This window comes from Myotis yumanensis, unplaced genomic scaffold (genome assembly GCF_028538775.1).
Source record: "Myotis yumanensis isolate MYYU_CA2020_CCGP unplaced genomic scaffold, mMyoYum1.0.hap1 SCAF_1, whole genome shotgun sequence".
Taxonomy (NCBI): Eukaryota; Metazoa; Chordata; class Mammalia; order Chiroptera; family Vespertilionidae; genus Myotis; species Myotis yumanensis.
Window position 1 is genome coordinate 181461044 of NW_027223752.1, and position 16389 is coordinate 181477432.

Below are 16389 nucleotides of genomic sequence, written 5' to 3' on the forward strand. Positions count from 1 at the left end.
TTCTTCAACGCCAGCATGAGGATAACAACCACTAGTTTTTAAAGTTATCCCAAGTGCTTAGCATAGTAACGGAACTTGGTCAAGCATTCAATAAACATTAACTTTCATAGTAATTAAAATGTCTACCAAAGTTCTTGGGGCCAAAAGAACATTTTCTGCTTTATTCTTTAGATCTCACCTATATAGCTAGTACTCAAATATTTGTTGATTGATATTAAAAGAAAAAACCTCATATTCATTCCCTCAAAAGACCTCAAGGAAAAAATAAAAACATGTTCTCTAAAAAATTGTTTCTATCATTTAAATATCATTAAATTCTAATGAAAATCACTCTTACCAGCTGTGGCTGAAAGCTGACCACTATGGGCAGCCCAGTAGCCTTTCACAGGAGATGGGCACTTCACATTACAAGTATGTCCAGTTCCTAGTTGACCTCTTGCTCCACAACCAAATGCATAGATGAGTCCAGAAGAAGGCACGAAGGCAAGGGTGTGTTGTCTGGGGAAATATAATTAAATTAAAAATAATTAATGAATACAGATATACACTCAGACTCTGTATGTCCACAAGTTGAGCACAGCAATTCCTAGGCATGCCCCTAGAAAGCCTCCCCCATATTTCTATGTGACTCTTTTCACAGTGGCTGGCTTCCCATACTCCTATCCTTCTCTGACGCTCTTGGTCATGGGGAAGATGGCAAGACTTGAGAAGAGCTGGGTGTTCTGCTGCATTTGGCCTTTAGGATGAGAGGGAAGAAGGCGAGTGGACCAAGCAGAATTTCTGAGAAGTTCTCGGAGATTCTCTCACTTTCCTTTCTTCATGTCTTCCCCACATCCTGCTACTCTTTATCCCAAAAGAAGCCTAATGTCCCCATGTTCCTCTTCTTATCTAAAACCCTTCCTTACCACACCCTGTTCAGAACCAACTCTCTTCAAACTTTCACCATGGGTGTGCAGCAGATATGATTTCTCAAAATAATAGTGATTAGGTCTAACCACATTCTCCATCACTACAAGACAAGATCCATTTCTGGGTCTAAATAGCTAGTAGGGCCCTAGCCAGTTTGTCTCAGTGGATAGAGCGTCAGCCTGCAGACTGAAGGGTCCCAGGTTCAATTGTGGTCAAGGGCACATGCCCAGGTTGCAGACTCGATCCTCAGTAGGGGGCGTGCAGGAGGCAGCCAATCAGTGGTTCTCTCTCATCATTAATGTTTCTATCTCTCTCTTCTTCTCCCTTCCTCTCAGAAATCAATAAAAATATATTTAAATAGATAGATAGATAGATAGATAGATACTAGGAAGCTCTTAGGAGCGAGCACTCACCTGCCACAAGCAATCTGAGTTACTTCACTGCCCATCAGCTCTAGAACTCTTCTTGGATTAACCTCATCATTCATGGAATCATGCCCAAGTTGCCCGCAGGAACCAGCACCAAAGGTAAACACACCTCCACTCTAACAAGGAGCAAACATCACATGACTGCACTGGACTGCTGAGTTTCACTCCTCTCAAACCTTCTGCGTACAAAATTAGTATCACAAATGGTCTGTACAAAGACACTATGCTCACCTTATACTTGGCCAAGATCACTGCTATGGGATGTTCATTAAATAAAATAATAACAAAGGAACATAAGATATCTTTATGGAACAAAGACAACACTGCTCAAGGGAATGTGTGCCAACTGTAAATTTTGAAAATTGCTTAAAAGTACAATGATGTGTTAGAAAGCAAAACAAAAAAAAAAGAGAGAAACAAAGAAACAGATGAAATGAGATGAATGCATGATCATTCATATATAAAAAAATTAAATGCTCTACAAACTCCTTGGTTAAGTAAGATGTATTTTTAACAGCTACACTTGAACAAATGCTAAGGTATTTTATTATAGTGAATCTATAATAGTATTTATCCAACATGAAAATAATTTTCACTCTCTCTAGATGTGACTGTTTTAGAAGCAAAAGAAATAGGTTGATAATTTTTAAATGTTAATTACATTGCCCTTTTCTAGATATAGGATTGGACAAAAGTAGGTTTACAGTTGTGAGTACCCAAAACAGAGTTTATTCTTATATTATTATTTATTACTAGTGGCCTGGTGCACGGATTCGTGCACATTAAAAGGAAATTAATTAGAAGGTGGCCGGTGGGGCGGGACTGGGTGAGACAGCCGGACGCCCTGGAGCCTACCTCCCATGGTCCCTCCCAGGCAGGCCACACCTGGGGCAGCTCCAAAGCTCAAAGGGCGTCTGCAGTCACCACAACTCGGCAGTAAACCAGATTCGAGGCCAGCAGTGCCACCCACGGCCAAAGGTGGAATCGGGCTCTCTCCTCTCTGGTTCTGGGGTGCATCACCCAAGTACCTCCACTGCCAAGTCACCGCAGCTTGGCAGCTCCTGCGTTGAGCGTCTGTCCCTGGTGGTCAGTGCACGTCATACCTACTGGTCAATCGGATGGTTGGATGGTCACATGATAGTTAGCCTTTTATATATATAGATTGTATTACTTGCCATATGAACAACTGTAAACCACTTTTACCCCACCCTGTATTTAAATGACTTATTTTAAAGGAACATAGAATGTTGCTACATATACTATATTTTAAGGCTATTTACATAAAACTATTTTTAAACACCATCACCACTCTCTCTAAACACTATAAAAAATAATCAAAAAAATTTAATCAGCCCTGACCAGTTGTTCAGTGGTTAGAGTGTTGGCCTATGGACTGAAAGGTCTAAGGCCAGTTGCCAGTCAAGGGCACATACCTCAGTTGCAGGATCCCCAGACCCAGCAGGAGCTCGTGTGGGGGACAATTAATTGATGAATCTCTCTCATGTCGATGTTTCTCTCTCCTCCTCTCCCCCTCTCCCCCCCCCCCCGTCTCTCTCTTCCCCCCTCTTCTCCCCCCCCCCCTCTTCTCCCCACCCATTCTTTCCCTCCCTCCTCCTTCCTTTCCACTCTCTCTAGAAATAAATGGAAAAAATATCCTTGGGTGAGGATAAAAAATAATAAAATACTTAATCAATGATAAGCATCCATGTCATATCCAGTACCAGATTATTCCAGAATACTCCAGAGTCCCTTACTTTTGTGAGGACCGCTGTGTGTTCTTCTCCACAACTAATATAGACAACTTTCTGCGTTCGTAAAAGTTTCACATGGCAAGGGGACTCTCGATCTAGAGTAAGATAAATATCAGAATGTCACTACCATTTGCCCTTGAGATGAAATATACATACCTATCTTAGCATGAATTTTGGGTCCCCTGGACGGCTGACTCACATATTCATCTTCCTGCATGCATCTTCATTTGGATGTCCAACAGACATCTCGTTTAATATATCTAAAACGCAATGCATAGCTTCCCCACACTCCCCAACTCTGCCTGCCCACCCCCCACCACACACAGAGGTTTCCTCTTTTCATAAATGGTAACTTTATCCTTCCAGCTTTTCTTCTCTTTACTTAAAACCACACATCCAACTGGCCCCATCTTCAAAGTCGATACAAAATCTGACTTTACTCCCACTACCTCCATACTGCTCTTCCAGCTTCCCCCTGGACCCACTATAGCCAGAGTCAAGATAAATCACTCCTCTCCTCAAAACCCTCACAGAGAAAAGAAGCCAAAATCCTGACCCTGCCCTACCAGGCCCTACATGATTGACCTACACTGCCCATCTGACCTCCAGCTCTGCTATCTTCCCCCAGCTCACTCTACTCGAGAATACCACGTATCTTCCTGCATCATAGCTTTTGCTCATCCTGCTCCCTTTCACAGGAACATTCTTTGCCCAGATATCCATATGTTACTTTTCTTACCTGACTTCCTACAGGGCTCTGCTCAAACATCCTCTTATCAGAGACGCCCTCCCTGACCACAAATGTAAAACAGGAAATTTTCCTCTCAAATCCCTGACTATATACTTACTGGTTTGTGCCCACCATGCAATTTTCACTAAGCCTAGATCTTATCTGCTTTGTTCACTGCTGCACCCTTAGTAACTAACATGGGTCCAGCACAGAGTAGATCACCAGGAAACATGTGTTAAACGAATAAATGTGTTTTTGAACAAAGAGGTATGTATGAAGAGTTTACCTACCTTCTTCATCACTGAGCCCTAGTTGCCCTGCATTATTCATCCCCCAGCCAAAAACAGCTCCAGAGAGAGACAGGGCAAAGCTGTGGGCCCCTCCTGCAGCCACCTGAGCCAGCGGGATCCCCTCCAGGGACCTCACCCGCTGTGGGCTGGCTTGGGAGGGAAACTCCTTCCCCAGGCCCAGCTGCCCATGGCTATTCTTTCCCCAGGTGAAGAACTGACCATCTGAAATAAGAACAGGATAACAAGTATTACCAGAAATGATACAAGTTCCATCCACAAAAACAATCCGTTAGAACAATACAGTTGCCCAGTAGGATCATTTGTTAGTTGATCCCATACATACATCAAACCTGCCCCAAGAGCAAGGGAGCAGAGACACTTCATGCTGTAAGGCTGTCCTAACCAAAACTCCCACTTGTCTTAACAACAGAGAGATAAGCTAAGTCTTACTATTCTTCAAAGGCTATTAACAGTTATGCAATTAAAATATCAAATGTTTAAGACAATTCAGTTTTGAATAGGCCAATTACCAGGCTTAAAACCACTAAGCAAGATGAACTATTTCTGAACACCCCAAGACCATGAGACCCAGGATTTCAAGAGGTTCGGCATGAACTGAATTACACCACAGAGTATCTATCAGAACAGGACATGTTAGTGTAGATTTCCTTCAAATTTATTCTAACAGAGAATACAGTATTATTTGCTGGCTTAGGTTTCTCTAGCTCTTTGTCATTTATTAGGGTACCCAATAGTGGAATAGAGCTTGATAGTGAGGTGCAGCTAAGAAAAACCAATCTTCTGTAGGCTCATATGCTCAAGAACACTTGGGTACAGTCCTGTCTGCTGCTTGTCTTCCCCTGCAAGAGAACTAGAGCAGCTATGATGACCACCTTTTTCATCATTCACACCTGAGAAAAGTAAGGGTGCCGGAGAACGGCCACTGTCCAACAGCAATGCATAGACACTAACCAGTTAATTAAAGGTTTCCAGTTAGATAACATCACACAAAAATGCAAAGAGAATTGGTCACAATAGTAACTTAATATGAGCATATATTTCAATGTTACATTACCAGCTGCAAGAGCCAAGCAATGCCAGTTGCCACAGGAAACTTGTAAGATTGTCTGCTGGTTCAGCTTTTGTATTAATCTAAAACAGAAAAGACTTTATTCTTAAGAAGGACATTCACAAACAATATTCCCACCTAAATAAAATAGTTGTAATAAATAACATCATCTTTCCTAAAAGACTTTTAAAAATCAAATATATAATCTTGCATGATATAATTCTATTAGGTCTTTCACTTATCTCCTGCCTCAAAACACACACAAAAAAACCTTCTGCACATAAACCCATTACCACACCCTCTGTTAATTCCCACCTGTCTTCTCCAATTCAGGGACAAATGGAATAAAGCTACAGAGCGAATATGGTTAGTGTCTGAATGACTTTCAAAATAAGGGCAATGCCATGATCCAGCAATTCCACTTCTGAGTATATAGCCAAAAGAATCGAAAGCAGGGTCCCAAAGAGGTATTTGTACACCCACGCTCATAGTAGCATTTTTTACAATGGCCAAAAAAGGTAGAAGCAACTCAAGTGTCCATCAACAGATGCATGAATAAACAAAATATGGCATATAAATAGAATATTAATCAGCCTTAAAAAGAAAAAAATTCTGACACATGCTACAACATGGATGAAACTTGAAGACATTATGCTAACTAATAAGCCAGTCACAAAAAGACAAATACTGTATAATATGATTCCACTCATGAAGTACCTTGTATAGCTAAATTCATAGAAACAAAGTAAAATGGTGGTTGCCAGGGGTTCAGGGAAGGAGAAATGGGGAATTGTTGTTTAATGGGTATAGAGCTTAATTTTTGCAAGATACAGTTCTGCAGATTGGTCACATGTGAATATACTTAACACTACTGAACTACAGTACATTAAAAATGGTGAAGATGGTAAATTTTATGTTGTGTGTTTTTTACCACAATTAAAAAATAATAATAAGGACAATGCCTCCAAAATCCTGATTTCATATGATTACTTTTCAAATTGCATTACTCTGCTTGCTTGTGTAAAGACAGGTAAGAACAGTACCTTTTTTACAGGGGTGAGAATTAAAAAAAAAAACAAAAAAAAAACATGTAAGGTACCTTGCACTGCCCAGAGAGTTGGGAAGCCTGCTCTCTATTTTAATGTCCCCAAGTTGCCACACTCCTCTTCATTACGTGATGCCACAGAAATAAAGGAGTCAGATGGACATGCCCTTGGAGTGGGGTATTTTAGGAAATAGATAGGGGCGGATATCAGTTTGGTAGCTGTCAATTTTGTTAATGTTTTATTTTTTCAGATATAAGAAAGTTAAAATAGAGTTTGCATATGCATTTAATAGCAAATGGTACCCAACTATTTTTTATTGAGATAATTGTAGATTCACATACAGTAGTAAGAAATAATAGAGAGATCCCTTATATATTTGTCTAGCTTTCCCCAATGGTGACATTTTACAAAACTGTCTTATCAGAATACTGGCATTAATACAATCTACCAATCTTATTCCAATTTCCCCAGTTTTACTTGTACTCATTCTGAGTGTGTGTTAATTTTATCACCTGTGTATGTTCATGTATCCACCATCATAGTCAAGATATTGAACAGTCCCAACACCACAAGGATTCTCTGGTGGTGTACTTTCGTAACTACTCCTTCCTTCCCCCATTCCTAGATCCTGGCAATCACTAATCTATCCTCCATCTCTAAAATTAAGTCATTCCAAGAATATTACGTAAATGGAGTCATACACCAGGTAACCTTCTGGGACTGGTTTTTCTTCCACTCAGAGTTAATTCCCTAGACACTCATCTAAGTTGCTGCATGTGTCAATAGTTGTTATTAACTCCACTATTTTTTAAAACTGGAACATTAGTTACTGACTAAGAGACCAATGTTTCAGAAATTTACACAGCAATAGCCCTTTTTCTGACCAGTTTCCACTCAAATTCTCCACAATTATTCCTTTATGGGTCAACATTACCCTTGGCACAACCTTCACAACCACAGTTACAGAAGGAAAGCAGGTCAAAAGGACAAAAATAAATAGGGAAATTATATCCTTGAGCTGGGAATTGAGCCAGCAACCCGGGCATATGTTCTGACCAGGAATCGAACCTCCTGATTCACAGGTCAACACTCAACCACTGAGCAATGCTGGCCGGGCTACTGTGTTTTACCTACTCATCTCATCTGTCCTTCTAATAAATTTGTAAAGGCACACAATACATAACTACATTTTTAAGTCAGGAAACTGAAGCTTAGATAAGTTAATTTGCCAAGGTCATTCCCCTAATAAATAACAGAGCCAGTATTAGTATCTGAGGCTATTTGACTTCAAAGCTATGTTACTTTCCACAATACTAAGTTACTAATTAATAAATTTATTTTAATTAAGTTATAATATAAAATTATACATAAACCAAAGTCTCAAGAGTCATCCATAATTTAGACACAACTAATGAAAATTAAATTGCTACTATAACATAGATTATTTCATTTTCAGAAATGAAATGCCACTAAAAGCCTTTGATTCTTTAGCATCAACAAATGGAATACTTTTGTTATTAATGTTATAAATCTTTTCCACAATTTCATTAAAATATACCACCCCTTTTTTCTTATTATCACTCTCTTTCTTCCTCCAAAATTAAATTAATTTTTGGAAGTAATGAATCTGAGACATTACCTATTCTAAATGAGGAAGTGAATCAAATCACTCTTAACTCCATGTTCCTCTTTTCCTTAAAACAGCTTTTGTTTAAAAAGACAAAAATCTAAAAGGGGCAAAAAGAAAGAAGAATATATTGTCCTTTAAAGGGGACAATAATTGGGCAAGGTCCAAAGAGAGGCCATTTATTAAAGATATTTGTGCTGAGCAATGTATGTGCTGGGCACCCTTAATAAAGGTGGTGCTAAAGTGAATACTCCAGATCTCCTGCCATCAAGAGCTCCCAGCTTTGTACTAGAAATAGTCACTAAAATAATTACAAAGAACATGACAAGTACTACAAAAGGGGTATGTATATATTTGTAGTATTAAAAAAAACAAACAACAGGAATTAAATGATGGAAATAAACTGGTGGTCTCTTTGATCATTAAGATCCTCAACAGCCCAGCCGGTATGGCTCAGTGGCTGAGCTCTGACCCATGTTCCAACAGGTCATTAGTGTGAAGCCATGGCCTCGGGTTCAAACACTTGGAGAAAGGGCTGACGCGCAAATTAAAACACAAGACAAGAAATATAAATTTAAAGTTATGGGGGAAGCCAGTTGTGAGCTGGTACAGAAACCAAGTTCCACTGAGTCTTCATTACCATATGCTTTTATTTACTAGAATACACAACTGCTTTTTAGGAATGCAAACAGACATGTCAAAAGTGATTGTTTAGTAAACAGTAAGATTATCAGGTTGGGGGAGTTTGCTTTAGGCCATTGATTCAGCAGTAGGTAATAAAATGCAAATATTCACCCTGTGAATATCAAAGAGCCCAATTCAGCCTTCTGACCGGACTTCTCGCATTTATATTAATTGCTGTTGATCTTGGTTCTCAGCAGCTAGTTCAATTCCCAGTGAGGGCACCTGCCCAGGTTACAGGCTCAATCCCTAGCAGGGGGTGTGCAGGAGGCAGCCGATAAATGTTGATGCATTGATATTTCTAACTCTTTCTCCCTCTCCTTTTCTCTCTCTCTCTCTAAAATCAATAAAAACATATTTAAAAAACAAACCCTCAACAAACTGGCACATCACCCACAAAAAGTCCACTTGAAAGTAACTTCAATATTTTGTATTATTTTTTAGTGGTGAAGCATCTGTTAGATATTTAGCTAAATCATCTAAGATCTAGAAGTAAATTATTTTAGAGACTCAAAACCACTGTATTAGTATTATTGTGTTAAACAGCTTACGCATATTTGGTATTTTAGCTGTTCTTAATGCTTGGGTAATTTGGCTTATTGTTAGAGTAACAGGTCAGCCTTGTGACTCTAGTTTAAAGTGCTTAATTGAGTATTTGATTTAAGCTTGCAATATTATGTGAAAGGTTATTTGAAAAGATGCTTTTTTAAATTCAAAAATGTATCGAGTTCCAAGCACTGTTAGCAATTAGGCTACTAGAATAAATAAAGTACATTCCCAAACTACTCACATTTTTTAATTTGAGATACACACTTCTGTAAATAATTACAATTTTTATGACAAGGTCTTTTATGACAATATAAGGCACAGCAGTGGCACAAAGAAGCAGCAATTAAATGAAGAAAGCAGAAACTAAAACAAGATGTCTAACAAAGCAACAGCAGGAAATAATATTTACAATTGACATTTGAAAACTCAGATTCCTTTCTGTGACATTCTTACCTGGGCACTGCCACTGAATCCTCAGTAGTCATGAGTCCCAGTTGACCATCACTTCCTGCACCCCAAGAAAACAGCTGGCCCCGGTCACTGAGGGCCAGACTGTGGGACTCGCCACATGCCACATGGACAATATGCTGATCTGCCAACGCTCCAATTTGCTCTGAAAGAGACCAAACCAAAGGAGGAAAATGTACAGCCCAGAAACAGGAATTAGGTTTTAAAAAATAGAAATAGAGGCAGGATACATGGAACAGACTGATGGCTGTCAGGATGAAAGGTGAAGGAATTAGCAAAAAAAATTATATATATAACATAGACACAGACAATAGTGTGGTGATAGACAGGGAAAGGAGGGTGGGCACTAGGTGGAGGTGGATAAAAAAGGGGAAAATGGGGACAGAAAGAGACTGCTTGGGGCAGTGGGTGCACCATGCAGTGTGCAGATGATGTTTTATTGAGTTGTACACTTGAAATCTGTATGTTTTTCAAACCAAGGTCACCTCAATAAATTCAATATTTAAAAAAAAAGAATTTTGCATAGGCGAGGTAAAGAGTATTTCCAAGACAGCTATGTAGCAGACCTATGAGGCAAAGTTGGAGAATGTCTCCAAGGTAAAAAAGGAAACACAATCTTATGAATTTTATATTAAGTTTTACAATTCTGTCAGACAAAACAGAAGTTACTATGCCAAAGGGGGGGAGGGAGGGAATAATTAATTCCAGAAAAAACTAAACATTTTACAGAAAGTAAAAGCAATCATGGAGAAATCAGAAAGGACACATGCACCCCTATGTTCACAGCAGCACAATTTATAATAGCTAAGATTTGGAAACAAATCTTACGTGCCCATCATCAGATGAGTGGATTAAAAAACTGTACATCTACACAATAGAATACTAAGCTGCTATAAAAAAGAAGGAACTTTACCAATTGCAACAGCATGGATGGACCTGGCGAGCATTATGCTAAGCGAAATAAGCCAGTCAGAGAAAGATAAATATCACACAATTTCACTCATTTGTGGACTATAATGAACAACATAAAATGATGAACAAAAGAAGATCCAGAGACAGAGTCTACTTAGAATCAATACTTTACCACTTCAAGTAGAATGTAGAAACCTTACCACCATATACATCTCTTTACCCTTCCCCATTTAAGTTATAGTAATCTTAAATATTACATCTGCATACATTGCAAACTCCATCACAACGATATAATTTTTGCTTTCAACTATCAGAGATGTATTTTAAAGAACTCAAAAAGAGAATAGTCTATTATATTTACCCAGACATCTACTATTTCTACTGCTCTTCCTTCATTCCTGATGTTCTAATACAGTCCTCCTGGTATCATTTTCCTGCTAAAGAACTTCCTTTAGCTATTGTTTAGAATAAATTTGCTGGCTGTGAATTTTCTAGTTTTTTCTTCACCTGAGAATGTCTTTGTTTCACACTCATTCATGAAAGCTAATTTTTGCTTGATACAGAATTCTGGGTTGACTTCTTTTCTTTTAGCAATTTTAAAATGCTGTACCACTGCCCTAGCCGGTTTGGGTTAGTGGACAGAGCATCAGCCCTTGGACTGAAGGGTCCCGGGTTCAATTCTGGTCAAGGGCATGTACCTTGGTTGCAAGTTTCCCTGGCCCTGGTTGGGGTTCATGCAGAAGGCAACCAATCAATGTCTCTCTCTCTCTCACATCAATGTTTCTGTCTGTCTCTCCCTCTCCCTTCCACGCTCTCTAAAAGTCAATGGAAAAATACCCTGGGGTGAGGATTAACAACAACAACAACAAATATATATATATATATATATATATATATATATATATATATATATATATCCACTTATGGTCTCCATAGTTTCTGGGATAGAATTCACAGTCATTTCAATAATCACCCCCTTGTAGGTAATACGTTGTTTTTTTTTCTGGCTGCTTTCAAATATTTTCTTTGTCTTTAATTTTCAAGTTTGATTTTGGCCTGTCTGGATGTGGATTTCTTTGACCTTACCTTGCTTGGGTTTACTGGGCTTCTTGAATCTGTAGGTTTATGTCTCTTCTGCCAAATTTGAAAATGTTTCAGTCATTATTATTTTCAGCACCACATTCTTTCTCCTCTTCTGCTAGGACTCCAATGATATGAATGTTCTTGTCCCACAGATTCCTAAAATCCTGTTTAGGATATTTTATTCTTAAAGCCATAAATCTAAATTTACCATGTATGCTTTTAGATGCAAGAAACCAAATATACTGAATTAGAACATATGGAGGCCTGTCACAGGCAATGGGAGGAAAGAAGTATTTGTGTGTTTTTTTAGTCATTAGCATGCCACTAGTCAGAAGAAAACCAGCTGTAGTGACTCAGTTATTTTCAGGAACTCAGATTTGCCAACCATGCATAATATGATGCCTTAAAAAGATTTTAAAAGAGAAAGACTGTAAATTCGGAAACTACCTGACACCTCTGGGAGAGGGAACCCTAAAAGCAGAAGGGACGTCGGTGGTGGAGATACAGCAGTATATATAACTTGTATAGCAAATGCCTGAGTCCTCCAGTTGATAACTCAAAACCCTTCCAAGAAGACTGGAATCTTAATGCTCAGGCACAAAATACTAAGGTCAGCTCAGATGTTACCGTAGCTGCTTTAACCTTCACAGAGCTTTCCTTTCCTGTACAATGACAGCAGCAGAGTGCCTGCATGGGTACCTACAAGAACTAGAGTGTAAACTAGAGGAACACTGCCTCACATTAAAGAAATTCTAGGAAACACCTGCTGACTATATAAAGTCTTTAATACCAAAATGCAAACAGCATTAAGATGTTTCAAATGATTGCTAAGGAAGTCACGGACATTAAAATACTATGATTCCTAGTAACAGGAGAAAACAAACTGGTTATTTCAAAATCACTGGAAGAGTTCATGAATATTTCAAAGCATCATCATCCTTTACAGTGGGAATGGAGAAACTAAAACATTTTCAAAAAATGCATCAATCAGAAGTGACAGAACCAAGACAGATCCATTTAGAAAATAAATTAATCTATGTTAGATCCACTAATATAAGTAGGACATTGTTAAGAAATCCCAGTTTCCCCACTTCTATATGTCTCCTTTATTACAAGAGGCTTGCTCACATACACATGCTGCAGCCCCTCTCCCATCTCTGGAGAATGGGGGGCGAGGGCTGAAAATTCTCATCTTTATTTTTATTTTTATTTTTTCCCCTTTATTGATTAAGATATTACAAATGTGTCCTTATCCCCCCAATGTCCCCTCATCCCCCCCATCCTGCCCTCACCCTCACCATTGCTTGGTCTTTCTGGTGACCAGCCCCCATCTAGAAGCCTACCCAATCACCTCATTAGCACAAAATGCTCTTGGTGCTCTTATCACTTAGGAATTTACAAGTTTTTTAGAAGTTCTGTGCCAGGAATGGGGTAAAAAAAAACAAATATTAGAACAAGAGATGCTTATATAGTGCTCTTAGCACTTAGGAAATTATGAGGGTTTTTATGGAGCTCTGTGCCAGGAACTAGGAGCAGAGACCAATTTACATGTTTATCTCATAAACATTTGTTCTCATCCAGAATAAAAACCAAACCCTCCCAATTTTTACCACTTACTACAGTTAACCAATAGCACTATTCTATCTCCTTAGAGCTCAAATATTTTAACTTTGGCCTCCTTGGAAGGCAGCCAAAACCCATGGACTGACCCAAAAGATAATAAAAAGCTCTCTATACTAAATCACAAAATATACACTGGAAACTGATGTGTAATCACAAAATACTTGCTAGTCCACTTCTTTTCAAAGAGGCTGTGTAAAAAGTGCCTATTTTTGATTAACCATTTAAACTGTAGTAAATGGAAAAATTGTCTTTGATTAAATCAAAGGATAGAGAGATAACATATTTATTAGCTTTTAGGTAAAAATGAAGAAAGCGCTGAAAAATTAAAATTATGATACAAATCCTACCTTTATCTCCTAATAAAGTAAATAGTAGACACCTAATGTTAGTATACTACCTATCAGTACAAACTTTAAGGCAGACATTTTGACAGTATTCCATAAGCTTTAGAGTTTTGCATAGTCTTTGATACAACAGTTGAATTTCAATAAATGTATCATAAAGAAATACTGTACACTGCACTATTAACAGAAAAAAATTATAAGTAAATTGGGATTATACACTACAAGTTGAAATATGCAGTCTTTTAAAAGGCTAATATAGATCAGTATGAACATGATCATCATAGAAAAATATTCATGAGATACTGAGAGGAGATGAATGTTACAAAGAAGTATTATAATATGATCTCATTTTTAAAAGTTATGTGCCCTTGATGGGAATCGAACCTGGGACCTTTCAGTCCCCAGGCCAACTCTCCATCCACTGAACCAAACCAGCGAGGGCAGAAATACCTCGTTATCATATGTCTGACTCACCTGGGCAGCCATGCAATCTTGACCAGAAATAAATTCTGCATAAGAGCCTGAAAAAAGTCAAAGTGCCCTAGTATTTTATATAAATATGCAGGTTACACAAAGCAAAATTCAGAGTCAAAAATGCATTAAAGAGGAGAACAACAGTAAAAGTGAAAGAAACCCAAAGCATGGCTTCTTCTTGACTCGTGGGTCTGGCCTTGCCATGGCCAGTCCAAAACAAGGGACAGAGAGTAGCCACTTAAACTAAAACAGTAAAGGATTCATTTATCTTGAAGTTTTGGGCTCCCTCCAGTCTTTCCTATCACAGAGCTTTGTTTCACTGGTTGGTTTCGGCCCCAGGCACTAAAGCCTGAAGCTCTCCTGGCTAGACACTCATGATCAATCCTAAGAAGTTCTCCAAACAGCTCCCTTTGGCTGGAACACTGCCAAACTGAATGGTTCATTTGAACTGAACAAACCTTAAACAGTGGGCTGACCCAAAATACCTAAATCAAGGCAGTTAAATGGTAATCCATAAAGTGATTTAGCTAAGGGATGACAGTGAGATTTACTGTTTTTCTTAAGTTCATAAAATGATAAGGAAAAGAAATTCTGTAGGTCTAGTGACCCTGCCCAACCATGGGTGAAATGTACTAGCACTCTTCCCCATTCAACCTATTATCTGCACAGGTGAGAGAGAAGGAGGGGGCAGAGAGAGAAAGAGAAATATCACTCATTGCTCTCTGGGCACTGGTCCACCCCTTCCCACTCTTAATTACATTTTGTTAGTTTAGAAATATAAAAAGCAGCTATTTACAAAACCTAAAAACACAAATCCCCCACCATATGAGAGGGTAGCAGATGCTTTATGACAAACTAGAGGCCCAGTGCATGAAATTCGTGCATGGGTGGGGTCCCCAGGCCTGGCCAGTGTTCAGGGCCAATCAGGTTCCCTGCCTCCCCGCCTCCTCCTTCCCTCGAGACCCACCCCCAGTTCCCCATTCCAGCCCCGGGCCAAGCCCCAACCAGGTGATCGGGACCTGCCGGCCAGGGGGATGATGGGGGGAGGGACCCGGGAGGTTGGCTGCCGGCCCCCAGGAGGGAGCCGGCCCGTGGCCTCCCTGGGAAAGGGTCCCCAACTGCCACCACCCACCCCCAGTCTCCCGTTCCAGCCCGGGGGCCCAGCCCCAATCCAGAGATGGGGGCCTGCTGGCCGGGGGGAGGAACTGGGGGGTTGGCCAGCAGGCCCCAACGGCGATGGCGATGGGGGCCTGCAGGCTGGGGGAAGCTCCTGATTTGAGTGTCTGCCCCCTGGTGGACAGTGTACATCATAGCAACTGGTCGTTCCAGTCATTCTGTCGTAAAGGTCGATTAGGCTTTTATATGTATAGATAGATTAGAATAGTAAGAAAGAAAACAGGCATCTCGTCAATATAAGTTTTACCCTCAGTAACCAATGGGAGAGCATGAAATAACCAGAATGACTAGTATATTCATTGTTCACCACTAATGTTGCTATATTGCAAATACTAAAGGTATTCACTAAAGTTTTTCTGCTTCAAAAGCTACTCTTGGTGAAGAATAACAAACAGAAAGGTAAAGCATGGGCTAGCACTCATGAAGACATCACAGAAAACTTCCAACCTCTCATTCATGACCAGCTGGTTTGAGGTATCCCTATCATATGCTACCTCACAATATATAAAAACACTCCATAATTACTGCAGCCTTCTTTCCTGCATATGAAGGAGAAAGAACATGTAATGCAGCGGTTCTCAACCTGTGGGTCGCCAACCTGTGGGTTGCAACTACTTTGGGGGTCGAACGACCCTTTCACAGGGGTCGCCTAAGACTATCGGAAAACACATATATAATTACATCATGTTTTTGTGATTAATCACTATGCTTTAATTATGTTCAATTTGTAACAATGAAAATACATCCTGCATATCAGATATTTACATTTCGATTCATAACAGTAGCAATATTACAGTTATGAAGTAGCAACGAAAATAATTTTATGGTTGGGGGTCACCACAACATGAGGAACTGTATTAAAGGGTCGAGGCATTAGGAAGGTTGAGAACCACTGATGTAATGAGTGCCTCATGGTGAGCTCAGCATGACTATCTCCATTTTTCCTATCTTTCCTTTCTCTCCTAGTTCCCAACATTCTTGTTTCCAGCTGGCCTGGAGATCAGTGTTGCCTACACCTCCTTGGAGAAAAACAGGGGACTTTCGGCCTCAAGGTCTAATGGTCCCCACCTTCCCCAACTCCCTGAGTTCTGTATAGACAGAAGGTAGAACTTGCTGTTTCAATCACCACAATCTATTTAACCATGATTGGCGCTATTCATATAGCACTAGGCCAATTCCAAATCAATAAAAGATTCCTTTCACATGATAAAGTCCACAGATTGATCACT

General features: G+C 39.5%; 1 protein-coding gene across 4 annotated transcripts in view; it reads right to left on the minus strand.

The window, feature by feature from the left end:
• The window catches only part of HERC3 (HECT and RLD domain containing E3 ubiquitin protein ligase 3), an 84298-nt gene that overhangs the window by 46636 nt on the left and 21273 nt on the right, over nucleotides 1-16389 (minus strand). For 3 of the 4 annotated variants that reach the window (XM_070392851.1, XM_070392854.1, XM_070392853.1), the window contains exons 4-9: nucleotides 9534-9693; nucleotides 5184-5260; nucleotides 4109-4330; nucleotides 3092-3183; nucleotides 1323-1453; nucleotides 338-498 (exon numbers count right to left, since the gene is read on the minus strand). In XM_070392851.1, the coding sequence (XP_070248952.1) occupies nucleotides 338-498; nucleotides 1323-1453; nucleotides 3092-3183; nucleotides 4109-4330; nucleotides 5184-5260; nucleotides 9534-9693 (843 nt within the window). Of the gene's footprint in view, nucleotides 1-337; nucleotides 499-1322; nucleotides 1454-3091; nucleotides 3184-4108; nucleotides 4331-5183; nucleotides 5261-9533; nucleotides 9694-11546; nucleotides 11708-16389 lie in introns of those variants that run through there. The other variant, XM_070392852.1, reaches the window with a different exon arrangement.